Raw genomic sequence first — 14432 nt, forward strand, 5'->3', positions numbered from 1 at the left:
AGAGAGAGATTCACCCATGTGCACACATTCATTTTTGCACTTTTTGTCTCTCCCTTTTCAGGGAAAACTGCTGATATCAAAAGTTCACAGTCTTCATTGAGTATCCATCAACATCTTAATCCAGTTTAAATTTATATCTCAACCGTTGAACCCAAGAAACTCAGAAACTGATTTTTTTTCCCCCATTATGTATTCTTTAGAAAGCCTATTCTGGTTGCTGATTCATAAACTGGAGCTGTTGGTTGAAGAAGCCTTACCTGATATCTAATTTGATGCCTTTTGGCACAAAGAGAAAATGGTTACCCAGTATTTTAGATTTTGATTCATTCACTTTTTATTCTTCTAAGAAGTTATAGTCAATCATAGGTTAAAGCTTCTTAAAAATTATAATGACACTGATAAAATCCACAATGTTCAAATTTTTAAACATCCTAGCCAGCCAATGTAAGCAATAAAAGCATTGATAAAATTAAAATCAGAGCAATATTAAGATTTTAGTTGTTTATATTGTAAGTTGGCCCTTTAAAATTTGCCTGAGTTCTGTGCAAAACTGGAAAGACATAAGGAGTTGGGAAAGGACATAATATGAATAAAAAATGAAGAACACTGAGGTCTGTGTGTAGGAAAAGATAACTAAAGGCCATTAGAAAAGTACGCATTAATGTGCACCAAAGTTGCCATTAGTTGATACCAGCAAATTAGATATTGCTTTTGAAGCTTAAAAATCTTGAGGGATAGAACCTTTTTTGGACTGAAAGCTAAATCTTTGTCAAGTTAGCATCTTTGCCAAATACTAGATTATATTTAGAAATCCATACACAAAAGAACTAAGGACGGTAAATGACCTCAAGCACAACCTTGTTTAATAAAAAAAAAATTTGCAATCCCTATCCAAATTAATTGTACTCTGAAATCAACAAACACCATCTGTACAACAGCAAACTTAAACTGGGGGGGAGGGGATTTAATTGTTTCCATATTATACTTAACATCTGGTTTACTCACTCTTGGGCCAAATGGGCCTGGAATCCCAGCACTGCCTTGTTCACCAGTAGGTCCCTGCAAAACACAGTGTGGATGGTCTACATTTTCTCAAGTTACATCTTATCTTTAAAGAAGAAGATACGGTGGTTTTGAATACATCAATCTTGAGTATCCAATGATGACCTATTATTCTTTACTTTAACATCTCAGCATTTCTGATTCGTAACATAATGACTTGAAGATAGCCAAAAAAAAAAAGTTGCATGAAGTTCTAAAATCATAGACAATTAGTCCTATGATTAAGATTACATTAGAGCCAAGACAGCCAAGCTTGGCCTCCAATCACTGCAAGAAAATGTAGTTTTGAGTTTTGGTTCCCAGGATTACTAACCACCTTGAAAAATCAGAGCCCTAAATTAGAGGGAGAGGGAAGGCAACGTAATAAGACTCTTTCCTATAAATCCTCATTCTCCCTATCAGCAATATTTTCCAATAAATCTCTTGTCAACAGCAAAATGATTTTGAAGACACTCCAGATTTCAGGAGAGACTGGATCACAATGAAAGCAAAAGAAAAATCAAGCAATCATTTCCATTGTGTTATATAATGTATTGCAGCTTGCATACATTTGTTCTAGCTGATAAAAAAGTCACTCAGCATTTTTCCTATGGCAGAAACCTCCAGAAAATCTTTTAAAGGATTTAAAATAAATAGCTAGTTAAAAGGAACTGATTTTTTTTCCTTTTCCTCTCCAGCTAAATACACCATTCTGAGGATGGAGAGAGGCAATTAGTCAAGGTTAATATTTTTTTTATGAGCCGTGGTGGCACAGTGGTTAAAATGCAGTATTGCAGGCTAATTCTGCTGACTGCCAACTTCCAGCATTTTGGCAGTTCAAGTCTCACCAGCTCAAGGTTGACACAGCCTTCCATCCTTCCGAGGTCGGTCCAAGAACCCGGATTATTGGGGGTGATATGCTGATTTTGTAAACCGCTTAGAGAGGGCTGTAAAGTACTGTGGTATATAAGTCTAAGTGCTATTGCTATTGCTACAGCCTTTTTTTTTACAAGGCAGCCATTGGAGCTTTTGTGATGTGAGATTCTAAAAGTTGAAGGAGTGCATCACCCAGAAAAGGAGTGTTCCACCACAATAAATAAGGAAGCAGAAATAGCTCAAAGTGCAATATGATCTATTCACAAAAACGGTAGTTGCCCGTGGACAACTGGAATAAGAGTAAAAGAAACATATAGATAATGTCTTACTGGAGGTCCAGGGAGACCTTGCAGGCCAGTGAAACCTCGATGACCTTTCTGTCCCCTGTCACCTCGATCACCATTGTCGCCTTTGTCACCACGGGGACCTTGGGGGCCCTTAAATTAGAAAAATAAAACAAAATAAAATAAAAAATAAAACATAAAGGTACAATCCAGCTAAAACTAAGCCCATTTCTATGCTTTTCAAATCAGGCATTAGCAATATACTCCATTTCCCATTGACATCAGTGAAATAAGACCGCATACTTTCAGCTCCCTAAATGAATATCCATAACCCCTATACACTCTCTACACAGTTGCAACATAATTTATTTTTTACTACATTGCATATCAATCACGTGTGTGTGTGTGTGTGTGTGTGTGTGTGTATGTGTGTGTGTGTGTGGGTGAATTGTATATATTGAATAGTGCGAAGCTGTTCAAAATGCAGATTGATAGTAGTGAGAAGATGTATGTTTAGACAATTTCCACCTATAATTGTGGGTTTTTCCTCTTGGCTTTAATTTCCTGCAACTGTTTATGATCTATATAAATACATTTGGAAAATTTAAATTTTGCAATGAAGAATATTTGAGACTATCTTCTACCTGGAACTAGATACAGTGCAGTTGAATCTACTATGAGTAGATTTTATTTTATTATTTTTATTTATTTATTTATTTATTTATTTATTCTTTAGTTATTAATTTATTTTTCATAAGCTTCAGTTAGATTGAGCTCTAAAATACAGATATACAAAACTTGCACTTATTTTTAACCAAAAATACAACTATTTTTTAAACAATTAAGATTTCCATTTAAAAAAACCGTAGAGAACATACGGGCAAACCTCGTTTTCCAGCACGGCCAGGGGGACCTACTGGGCCTCGTGAACCCTGCAATGAAATGAAAAGATGGTTTCATTTATGATTGCATTTATATGCTTGGAAGAGAGTTTCTTACAGTCTTTCTGTTATGGAACCTCTGAGGGTCTATTGAAACCTTAGCAGAAAAATGCATAAAATAAACTGCATAGATATAATTTGCAAAAGAAACTAATTGTGCTCAAATGTCGTGATCAAAGTATGAATCATTGTAAAAGTTTTATATAATGAGATTTACTGAACAAACATTTTTGGAGACTCAGAGCCATATGTTCCTTTGTTGCTTATAACAGAATGAAAAACTAAATTTCTGCTAGAAGTTAATGAAAATAAAGTTTATTATTTATTAAACATATTTATATTGCTGCTCATCTCACAAAATGTAACTCTGGGTGGCATATAACCAACAATTATGACAATGCCATTATATGTTAAAAAACACTTTTAAAAAAATTTAAAAAGTAAGATTGTAGGAGAACTTCAATTTAAACACAATATAACCATCGTACAGGATCCCTGTGAGATCCCAAGATTGATGGAGTTGTAAATTTTTTCTCATCTGAGTTTAGAGATCCCTGAAATTTATCCGCAGAAGGGATCCATAGAACCTAGATTAAGAACTTGTGCCTTAGAGCATTCATTCATTTATCATTTTAACTACACAGCTCTTTTCCATAAGATCTTCATAAAGGACTCACAGTAGAGCTTGGAAAAAGGCATGTCCGGGCCATATAGGACAGAGGTCCCCAACCTTTTGGGCATCAGAGACCAGTTACGTGGAGAGAGGTTTTTCTACGGACCAGAGGGAGAGTGGTTTTGTGTGTTGCTTGCATCCTGTGGATGGGGCTTTCCTTGTTTGTGCGGACCGGTTGCTGGCATGCCGCGACCCAGTACTGGTTCATGGACTGGGGGTTGGGGACCCCTGATCTAGGAAATTACAGCAGCAAATCTACTAGCCAATAAAATGTTACTTAACTCAGAAATGTTAATAGATATTCATCAGCCACCTCATTTCATGGCCAGAATTCATCTTTCATCACATATGTTTTAAGAAGGGTAAACGATAATGGAAATTTGATTGTATGATCAAGACTATATGAAATGAAAATAATAAGGGAACAACTATACTTACTGGTTCACCTCTTTGTCCCGAATCCCCTGGAGAGCCAACTGGCCCTGGAGTGCCAGGAATACCCTGAGAACCAGGAAATCCTGCAGGTCCAGGTTCACCACGATCACCCTACAATAAATACCATTCCAGTTCTACAATCAGATATAGATCATTTCCAAGTGCATATCTTTATATAGACAAAATGATGCATCTTGTACCATTGTACTATTATTACTAAACTGCTACTATATACTACAACTATCTATATACAGCTGGGATAGATCAGCAGAAAGCCATGAGATAAAAACCATATCTGCAAAATAGTCCAATAAGGATTGAGCATGTTTAGTGTGTGTTGGAGAAAAAGTATCTGGAACATCAGAAGAAAGGGATGAAGGAACATGGAAAAGAGAATTGCTGCCAGTTACATTTCTGAAGAGGCACAAACTTTGCATGGTTTTTACACACCTCATAGAATAATTTGCCCTCACATATAAGAGCCAGTCCTCTCTAATGAGTGTTTATGAAGAAAAATTTGATTCTGGGAAAAAGAATTTAGGGATATTAGATTTTGGTTTCTAAACCTATCAATTATTGCTATTACAATGCATGTTGATTGGTACTGTCTTGTTATTTTAGGTTTCAAGTTTTTCTGTCTACACCACTCTGAGGCACTGGGAGTGGAGAGGCATAGAACTTTTAATAACAATAAAGGTAATAACAACAACAGCAAAAACAACATTTTATTGTAGGCTTCCCTATGCTAATTGAGCTTAGCTTCCAACATATTATATGCCACATGGTGAATTATAATCTTTTTGCTCCTGTCTTTACTAAAATTATACTCATGAAGACCCAAAACAAATAGACTATAGACACATTTATACTTCTGTTGTAAAACTGGATCTGCTTTAAAACATCCATCCTTATTAAGAGTTTTGACTGTGATTTTTCTCAAAGATTGAAGTATAAAGTGTGACATAAAACTCCAGATCAACAAGAAAACAACAGCTTTATTCATTGAACTTTCAAACTCACTCACCCTTTCACCAACAGCTCCATCTCGTCCAGGTGTGCCATCATTACCAGCAGGACCCTAGGTTGAATGAGAAGTGGAGAAGTGGATGAAGTGTGACACCAGATTTGTCCTAAAATAATATTTTATATATGGGATTGCCTTTGTAAAAGGCTTGGAAATTACAAAATAATCACAGACATATAAAAGGAAACTCCAATTGTCGAAATTAAGGTAGGTTGATAATATCTTACTAAGAATAATATTCATATTGCTATTTCATGAAAATGCAGCAATAATTTTTAACTGCATTTTTGAAACTACTAAAACCAACTAGATTACAATACAAATAGAGAATGGCTTATAATAAATTGCCATTTTTAAAACAGTTATACTGGCCTCTTGTTCAAGCTCCTAAACTTTATAGCCTAGGACTGAATGGACAACCAATATCCTTCAACTGAATTTAGAAGCTCAAATGGAGAAGATTAGTTAAAAGCTTCAATAACATCTCTATGATTTTTTTTCCTTCAGCCAAAATTGCCAGAAAGATGGGGAGAAGCAACATGTCAAAGAAAAAGAATAGATGATAACAGCCACTTTTAGCTCTTCCCTACTATTTCCTTTAGTTCTACTAACATGGAGGACTCTAACCCAGGGGTCTTCAAACTTGGCCCTTTTATGACTTGTGGACTTCAACTCCCAGAATTCCTCAGCCAGGCACGCTGGCTGAGGAATTCTGGGAGTTGAAGTCCACAAGTCATAAAAGGGCCAAGTTTGAAGACCCTTGCTCTAATAGATTACCCTCCCCCATTACTTCTACAGAAAAACCTTCAGTAGAAAAACTTGTCCACACCTGGAATTGATTCCCTTAATGATCAATGTGATAAAAATATATTTTTGTTGAAAGAATATCAGTTCTGGAAATGTATTTATTCACAGCAGTTACATTAATCCATAATGCTAGTAATGTATTCTTATGTCAAAACTGCCTTTGAAAAAAAACCACTTACTTCTGGCCCTGCTTCACCCACCGGTCCATGAGCACCTGGAGGACCAATAGGCCCAGAAGGACCCTTGTCCCCTGTTGGTCCAGTTGGACCTTGTTTTCCAGGAGTTCCCTGGCATGAAAAGAGAGACCACGTCAATGATTAAAAACCATGGAAGATTGTTATGTATAGCAAAACAATCAGACATCAGAAGAGCCGAGGTGGCGCAGCAGTTAGAGTGCAGTACTGCAGGCCACTTTAGCTGATTGTGTTCAGCAGGTCAGCGGTTCAAATCTCACCGGCTCAAGGTTGACTCAGCCTTCCATCCTTCCGGGGTAGGTAAAATGAGGACCCAGATTGTTGGGGGCAATGCAAATATATATATACATTGCTTACTGGGGTACACCGCTTAGAGAGTGCTTGCACTTAAAGCGGTATATAAGTCTCATAAATAAATAAATGGGAGTCAATCATAGCTCCATTCTTACAGATGTAAAACAGAATAACAGAATAACACAGTTGGAAGGAACCTTGGGGGTCTTCTAGGCCAACCCCCCCTGCTCAAGACGGAGACCTATACCACGCCAGGCAAGTGGCCGTCCAGTCTCTTCTTAAAAGCCTCCAGTGATGAAGCACCCACAACTTCTGAAGGCAAAATGTTCTACTGGTTAATTGTCCTCCCTGTTAGGAAGTTCCTCCTTGGTTCTAGGTTGCTTCTCTCCTTGGTTAGTTTCCATCCATTGTTTGTTGTTTTGTCTTCTGGTGCTTTGGAAAAATAGGCTGACCCCGTCTTCTTTGTAACAGACCCTCAAATACTGAAATACTGCTATTATGTCACACACACACCCCGGTCCTTCTTTTCACTAGAGTTGAGCAGAGTTGAGTGCTTAGTCAAAAATGCCAGTTGTGGCAATACTCACTGCAGAGCCTGGCAGGCCAGGCATGCCCCTCTCTCCACGCTGGCCTGGCATTCCCACAATGCCCCTCTGCCCAGTAGTTCCAGACGGACCTGGGGGGCCATCAGGACCCTGGAATACACAAGTAACAAATTGGCTTACTTAGCAACCCCCTAACATGTATACTCAACCAGGGTGTCATAGTTTAGCATTTGAGCTAATCAAGAAGTAGCAAAGAGAAGAAAATCTGATGTCGCTGAAAGCTTCAGCTGTAATGTAGGTTTTTTGTTCCCTTGCTCTAAAAGAAGTGATTTAAGAGGGGGAAAAAAATGAAGAGAATGGCTCAGTGACCCTTAGCATTTTGAGTTGAAATCAAGGCTTCCCTCTGCTCTTCCTCAAATATCAGGGCTACCATGTCTCGACTGCAAAAATCCAGACAACCATCTAGAGCAGGGGTTCTCAACCTTGGCAACTGTAAGACTTGTGGACTTCAACTCCCAGAATTGGCTGAGGAATTCTGGGAGTTGAAGTCCACACGTCTTAAAGTTGCCAAGGTTGAGAACCCCTGATCTAGAGAGCAGCAAAGAAATACAAGCTCTAATGCTCTGTTGCTCTCTGGGACCTATCCAGAGGTTTTTTGGTCAGATATAGTAACCCACCCAGCACTTGTGGGTTACAATAACGAAAATTATTTTCTTTAGCTTTAACACAAAGTCCCCCTTTAAAAAAAAAAAGCCTGGGGGACACATGGATTAGGATGGATTAGAATTAGGACAGTTTCTTTATTTCGTTTGCAAGCATAAGTTTTTCCCTACTTCCCAGTCCCTCCCTCTACTTACATGTTGTCCATCATCTCCCGAATCTCCTTTGTCTCCAGGGCCGCCAGATGGTCCTGCTGGGCCTCTATCTCCTACTCGCCCATGAGCACCAGGATCTCCACGAACACCTGGAGGACCTTCTTTGCCTGGTTCTCCAAGAGGCCCAACTGGACCAGGAGCTCCCTGAAAAAAATAAGCTTCTGTTAGAAACAGAGAAGTCAGTGATATTATTTCTTTTCTTTATTGCATTTACAGCATACTCCTGCTCCAGAGCATAGCTAGGATGCTTCCTATTTGATCAGTAGTCTTCCATTCTTATGATGATCACTTCCAGACCTGATTCGAGCCTCAGAACAATGTATTATACATTTCTAAGTTTTCTTCATCTTGCTTTTCCAGGAAATAATCATGTTGCCTGTATTACATATACTGAAAATGTAATAGAGTGACATTAGATTATTGTTGAATACTCCTTAATTATTAAGTACAGCTCTGTCCATGGCCCCAACATTCACATAAATAATTTTAATCTTATTTTTTTAATTTGGATTTCAATATTACTGTTCCTTATCTCTTTGTCAAAATATTCTCCAGCGGGTCAAAGACCACAATAAAGACTCAGTTACTTAATACTCAGTAGAAGAATACACATAGGGCACTTATTTTTTCCTTTAAATGCAAGATAATCCTTAAAAGTTTTAGAGTTCCAATAATCTTTTTGTACAGTCTTAAGCCAGGTGATAGAATTCATCCAATCTCTAAATATAGTGTTTCATGCTCTCCAAGTAGAATTTCCTTCCAAATGAAATAGCACATTTGCAATATCTATCTTGCAAGAAATGTATTGTGCAGTATTATCTCTAGCCATAAACTAGAGTGTGTAACATCTTTATTGATATTAATATCATCTTTCCCCTTAAAAAGAGAGTTAAAAATCTGCAAGTTGTTGGTCACAGTGTTGCAACTGAAACTCCATTCCAGTTGTGACACCATGTTCATCAACTTGCAGGTATTTACTCACCATCTCTGGATGCTCATGTTTCTACCCTTTTAGTCTTATGATGATCCTGCCTTGAGTGAGGGACAATGACTTGGTCCAGTGGTTAAATTTTTCTTCACCATGGACCCCCTTTAAATATCTTTTGTGGCCATGGACTATGACCACAGACCAAGACTTAACTCGAGATTTAAATCATAACATTTCTTCATGGACCCCATGTGATGACATTGTGGCCTCCCAGGGGTCCAGAGACCACAGGTTAAGAGCACCAGCAGAGCTATAGTGGAAAAACCTTCTTCATATAATTAATAATCTGCTATAACAGAGATCATCAACCTTTTCATGCTGGTGGCCCAGAGGGAAAGGGAGCAGCTGGGATATTTGCACCTATATGCATGCGCAGAAACAGGGCCACACGCACCCACATGGTGCTAGGGGTCCATTTGCGCATGCACACAGGTGCTAACTGCTGTGATGACCCAGGGCCCCGAACGGAGACAAAGCAATCAGCTGGCCAGAGCAATAGTCTTTTTAATCACTGCCAATGTTCACCCAACAGCCCTCACATATGCTGGCATGAGTTCAAACAAAACAGCCAGGGAAGTTTACACTGTTCTTAAAACAAGACAGATAACAAGCAAACTTATAATCCTTTTAACTCTCAGCTTGCCTGTGAACTGCGAACTGCAAACTGCAGACTGCAAGGAGAGATCAGCAGGAAGCAAACTGGTCCAAAATACAAAGTTTTCAGATCACGTCAGAACAATCTCAAGATCCCACGTTTGTTCCCGGCAAATGCCCCACCCCACAGCATCTCCTTAAATCCTAATCCCCAGGTGTGCCTTGTGGAGTGGGGTGGGACGCTCTCCTCCCTAGCAAGTGAGCCTGCCTCCATTGTTCTCTCCTCCTCTCTTCTCTCCTTGCTCTAGGATCAGGTGGGGAGGGGCCTTGCTCCTCGCCTGAATTCTGCCTTCCCTGTTCCAAACCTGAAGGGCCCTGGCCTGCCTCAGCCTGCTCCTCCCCACAGTCCTCTGAAGGCACAGACACCCCCTCCTGGACCTCAGCAGGGAACTCCATGTCTTCCTCAGAGTCAGGCTCGGACGGAGGCATGACAACTGCCACCAGCTCTGAATGCATGTGCAAACGGGGCCGTGGGTGCCAGCCAAGTGGGGATCAATGCATACACACACGTGCGTGCACTGGCACACGTATGTGCACTATCCCATGGCCCTTCCGGCATGGCCCATAGGTTGGGGACCCCTGTGCTATAACACACTGACATATTATCTCAAGGGCTGGAAACTTATGATCCTGAATCTCAGTTCCCAGCCTCCCCCCTTTTTTGTCATTGATGAATGGGAGTTGTAGGAGAATACATTTTCTGCCTCTGCCTATTTTAACGCAAAATGGGACACAAATGATATTTAAAAATAATTTGATCTTCCCTATGTTTGTATTGTTTTACAATATTTGTTTTTTTAATAAAATAATTACTGTAATGTATCTAATTAAATGTCTAACGTACTGTAGGTCCTGGGGGTCCAACTCTTCCAGCAGATCCAGGAAAACCTGTAGCACCCTAGAAATAAACAAACATACTTGGGACCCAGCAAACATTATGTATTATGTTGACAAGCATTCTTTATGGTATATTGTATTAAACATCACGTTTGAAATATACTAAGGTGCTAAGAAAGTCATAAACATCCCAATCAAAATAAAAGCTAGAACTTTACTCATAGGAACTTTACTCAATCAACTTACAGGGGGTCCTTTTGTACCACGGCCTCCTTTGAGTCCAGGAACCCCAGGGGGGCCCTGAATGGGAATAAGAAAAAGAAGATTAATATTCAGCTGACCCCCCAAAATGATAGGAAGCAGAGTTTTATTTCAAGGAGATTTTTACTTACTGGTGGACCATGAGATCCTGAAAGACCTTGAGGTCCTGGGGATCCAGCATCTCCTTTCTGCCCAGGCTCCCCAGGTTCACCTTTGACACCAGGTTGACCATCAGGACCCTAGAAACATTCAGAGAAATGACCAATCCAGTTCTTTCATCTATTCCAAGCCTATGTTATGAATATTATTTTTAAGTGATAAAAATGTTATTTTTTAAAAAAGGCCTAGCATACACCTTGTGTTTAAGAATGTTGCAACATAGTTCAACGCCTCCTTCTCTGAAATCACAGGTTCAAAAAAAAAAAAAAAAAAAGTTCAAAGAAGCTGCACACCTGAGGGCCAGCAAATCCCACTGGGCCAGTTGGGCCATTTTCACCACGGGAGCCCTAGCAGAAAAAAAGAGAGAAAGAAAATGGGTTCCAAAAGAATGTTAAAAATATACATTTGAGGACACAAGATGCCATTTTTTACAATGTAACTTCAGCAGTTCATGATTTGTTCTGGTAAAAAGTAAGCTGACTATATGCTAGGTACATCTCCAGAATATGTTTCGCAGAAGCAACTAATGGCATCAGTAAACACACACCCATAGACATATACAGATGATCTAATTAATATATTTAAATGTTTTAATGACCGCTACCATCTAACTGGATTCTATAAATGCTGGAACAGGAAATCTGTTTCTTCCCAAGAATATATGGTATGTAGAATTATGATGCTTTAATATATAATTTAATTGACGCAAACGATCCAATAATTTTTAAATACACTTATATTCAAAATGGGTTGTTCTGTTATAAATTCATAGGCAGCCTTTTTTTTCAATTATCAGTTTTATGGAAAGAGAAGAGAGAAAGTGAGAAAGAATCAATGGAAAATAGAAAAAGCAGTGAAAAAAATGCCATTATGCATAACAATACCAATATCCAACTTATCAAAATACAGACAATAAGATTCTTTACTTACAGGATTTCCACGAGAGCCGGCAGGGCCAACTAAACCTCGAGGACCAGGTTCACCCTTAAATTAAAAAAAAAGGCTATGAGATATTATCATACATAGTCCTGAAAAGTTATACTATAACATAATAAGCCCCCTGCATAGTTGATAGTTCCACTAACTGTTTTACCTTTTCACCAGCCGGACCTGCAGGGCCATTTGGGCCTAATGGACCTGGGAGTCCCTAGGAGACAATCATAATTCCAGTAAGACAAGCAATCTTTCATGGTTTGTACAAGCTCTTATTTATTTTTTCCTTTCTTCAGAAAAGGAAGCCAAGCTGGTCCACTGATATTTATAAGGTTAGACATATACTAGAGTAAGAGCTAAAAACCCTAATAAATCAGAACAAAACTTTATTTGGAATGGAATTTGGTGCCTTCAAGCATTTACAGCAGACGTGTCAAACTCGTGATGTCACGTGATGTTGTGCAATGTATTGGGACTGTTTTGCTATTGCCAGCAATGGAGTGGGTGCGGCTTCCAGGTGACGCATCCGGCCCTCGGGCCGGCAGTTTGACACCCCTGATTTATAGCATATGAGCTCCTCCCACAAATTAATTCTGGTTTACTAACACTTGATAGCAAAAACATGCTGCAATGCACTATTAGTTATAAACTCTCATTAAGACCCAGCACTATTAGCAGAAAAAGAGAACTTTCCACTTACTCTGGCCCCATCATTGCCGGCTGTGCCTTCACCTCCTTTTTCTCCTATGCTACCCTGAAAAAAGCATAAGGCAAACTCAAGTCCTTAACAAATAATTGTATAAAGAAGTAAGGTTGTGTAGAAAACAAAAAATTCCTCCTACAGGAAAGAGAAGCCACAGATATTTCTAAAAACCTTACCCGATCACCCTTGGGGCCAGGTGTTCCAGCCAGGCCTCTCTCTCCAGGCATTCCCTGAAGACCAGGAGGTCCCTGATCCCCAGATGCTCCTGAGGGCCCTGGATTACCCTGAAAGAAAATGAAAAAGAAGTTAAAGGGCAGGACAAAATTTTGAGGGAGGAAACCAATTTGTGGGCCTCTCTGTCTCTCTATTGGACAGACCCTCCTTGTATTTTCTAGGTGGGTGCATTTCCCCATGTCTAGAACATATGAATGTCATGTTAGGATGTGCCATAAGGAATCACATTTCTCCTAAATTGAAAAATAGCTCAGATTTCTTCAACTTGTGAGCCATCAAAATGCAGCTCATCAGCCAGAAATGGCAATGCAATGGTGTTATATACAGTACTGGCCAAAATTGTGGAAACCTTTTGGGAAAAGTGTATTTTTGAGGTTTGATGGCTAATAACACCCCTTTTTTGGGGGGAGTAGTACCATAAAATTATATATCAGTGGAAAGATAATTTAACCAAGAATGTAATGCCACAGAGTTTGTTCAATTATCTGTACTGTATTCTATGAAAAGTTATAGCCAAATAACCAGAAAAAGGAAGCACAACTTGTTTAGGTTGATATCAGGTAGCTTTCCTTCATCTGATTGTAGCCAATGAGCATGAGCGTTTAGAGAGCCAATCAGGTGTCATCTTATTTGGGCAATGAGCCAATCAGATCACAGTAGGATTTAGTTATTCATGTCATGTATTGAAGTTGAGAGGAGGAGATTTGTCAGTGTGTTATGTGATCGCTATCAAGTTGGTTGGGGGTTTTTTTGGGTTCTTTCATTTAGTGAGCTTGTAAAACATAATAAAATTAAAGTAATGGTGCAAAGAGTTGACTAGTTGCCCAGAAAGTGATGTAAAATAGTTTTATTAAGTGAACAAGGCTACAGTTATAAAGAAATTAGAAGAAAAATTGGTGGAAACTTAACCAAAAGTGGCATTTCTACTGTACACTTTTCCCAAAAGGTTTCCACAATTTTGGCCACTACTGTAAACTGTGGATCAACAAATGCTTTGTTGTGTGAATGTGGTTGTTCAACAGAGCTATTTCAGAATAGGTTTTATGAGATCTCAATTAGATCTGTCTCCTAAAAGGTGTCAAAAATGTTGTGAGTTCACCTAATTCAGAATCACAAACCTGGTTGTTGTTGTTTTGTCAAGGTGTGTATAAATGTGAGCTCTTTCCCTTCATTTTAGCTCTTTTATTATCAAAATAAAATCGGGAGCAAATGTTAAGTAAAATAAATCCATATGAAAAGGATTGTAATACATCAAAATACCATCACTTATATAATCTCACTGATATATTCTTTAGAGAAACTCTGCTCTGATTAATGTATGTTCTCCATACTAGTAAATAAGCAAGAACCCCTAGTTCTGCTTTATTCCTCTTTTTATTCCTCTTAATTTATTTTAAATTAAAAGTCAATGCCTCTCTGCCTTCTGGCAACTGGATTTATCTCTTTTCTGCAATGCAAGCTTCATATTATGATTAAACTAAAACAATTTCTCCAGGACTAGCAGAGCTTAACCGCTAAATAGCATAATTGCGTGGCCTGAATGTAGTTGGATCTTTCTTGCTTTGTAAATCTTTTACAAAGAGAAAAGGAGTGAAACCAGTCTTGGCATTATCCCAGCTTGATTACTGAATTCATTTGATCTACACATATGCTAAGTACTATTTTCTACTGTAT

At 38.7% G+C, this 14432-nt stretch overlaps 1 protein-coding gene across 2 annotated transcripts in view; it reads right to left on the minus strand.

The window, feature by feature from the left end:
- Window positions 1-14432, minus strand: part of COL5A2 (collagen type V alpha 2 chain) — a 96129-nt gene that overhangs the window by 13215 nt on the left and 68482 nt on the right. For both annotated transcript variants that reach the window (XM_039363713.1, XM_039363712.1), the window contains exons 33-48: window positions 12701-12808; window positions 12522-12575; window positions 11982-12035; window positions 11819-11872; window positions 11182-11235; window positions 10861-10968; window positions 10715-10768; window positions 10476-10529; window positions 7972-8133; window positions 7157-7264; window positions 6261-6368; window positions 5275-5328; window positions 4254-4361; window positions 3080-3133; window positions 2247-2354; window positions 1006-1059 (exon numbers count right to left, since the gene is read on the minus strand). In XM_039363713.1, coding sequence (XP_039219647.1) covers window positions 1006-1059; window positions 2247-2354; window positions 3080-3133; window positions 4254-4361; window positions 5275-5328; window positions 6261-6368; window positions 7157-7264; window positions 7972-8133; window positions 10476-10529; window positions 10715-10768; window positions 10861-10968; window positions 11182-11235; window positions 11819-11872; window positions 11982-12035; window positions 12522-12575; window positions 12701-12808 — 1296 coding nt within the window. The remainder of the gene's footprint in view (window positions 1-1005; window positions 1060-2246; window positions 2355-3079; window positions 3134-4253; window positions 4362-5274; window positions 5329-6260; window positions 6369-7156; window positions 7265-7971; window positions 8134-10475; window positions 10530-10714; window positions 10769-10860; window positions 10969-11181; window positions 11236-11818; window positions 11873-11981; window positions 12036-12521; window positions 12576-12700; window positions 12809-14432) is intronic.

The sequence above is a fragment of the Crotalus tigris genome, unplaced genomic scaffold (assembly GCF_016545835.1).
Source record: "Crotalus tigris isolate CLP2741 ecotype Arizona unplaced genomic scaffold, ASM1654583v1 scf7180000019570.252052, whole genome shotgun sequence".
NCBI classification, from domain to species: Eukaryota; Metazoa; Chordata; class Lepidosauria; order Squamata; family Viperidae; genus Crotalus; species Crotalus tigris.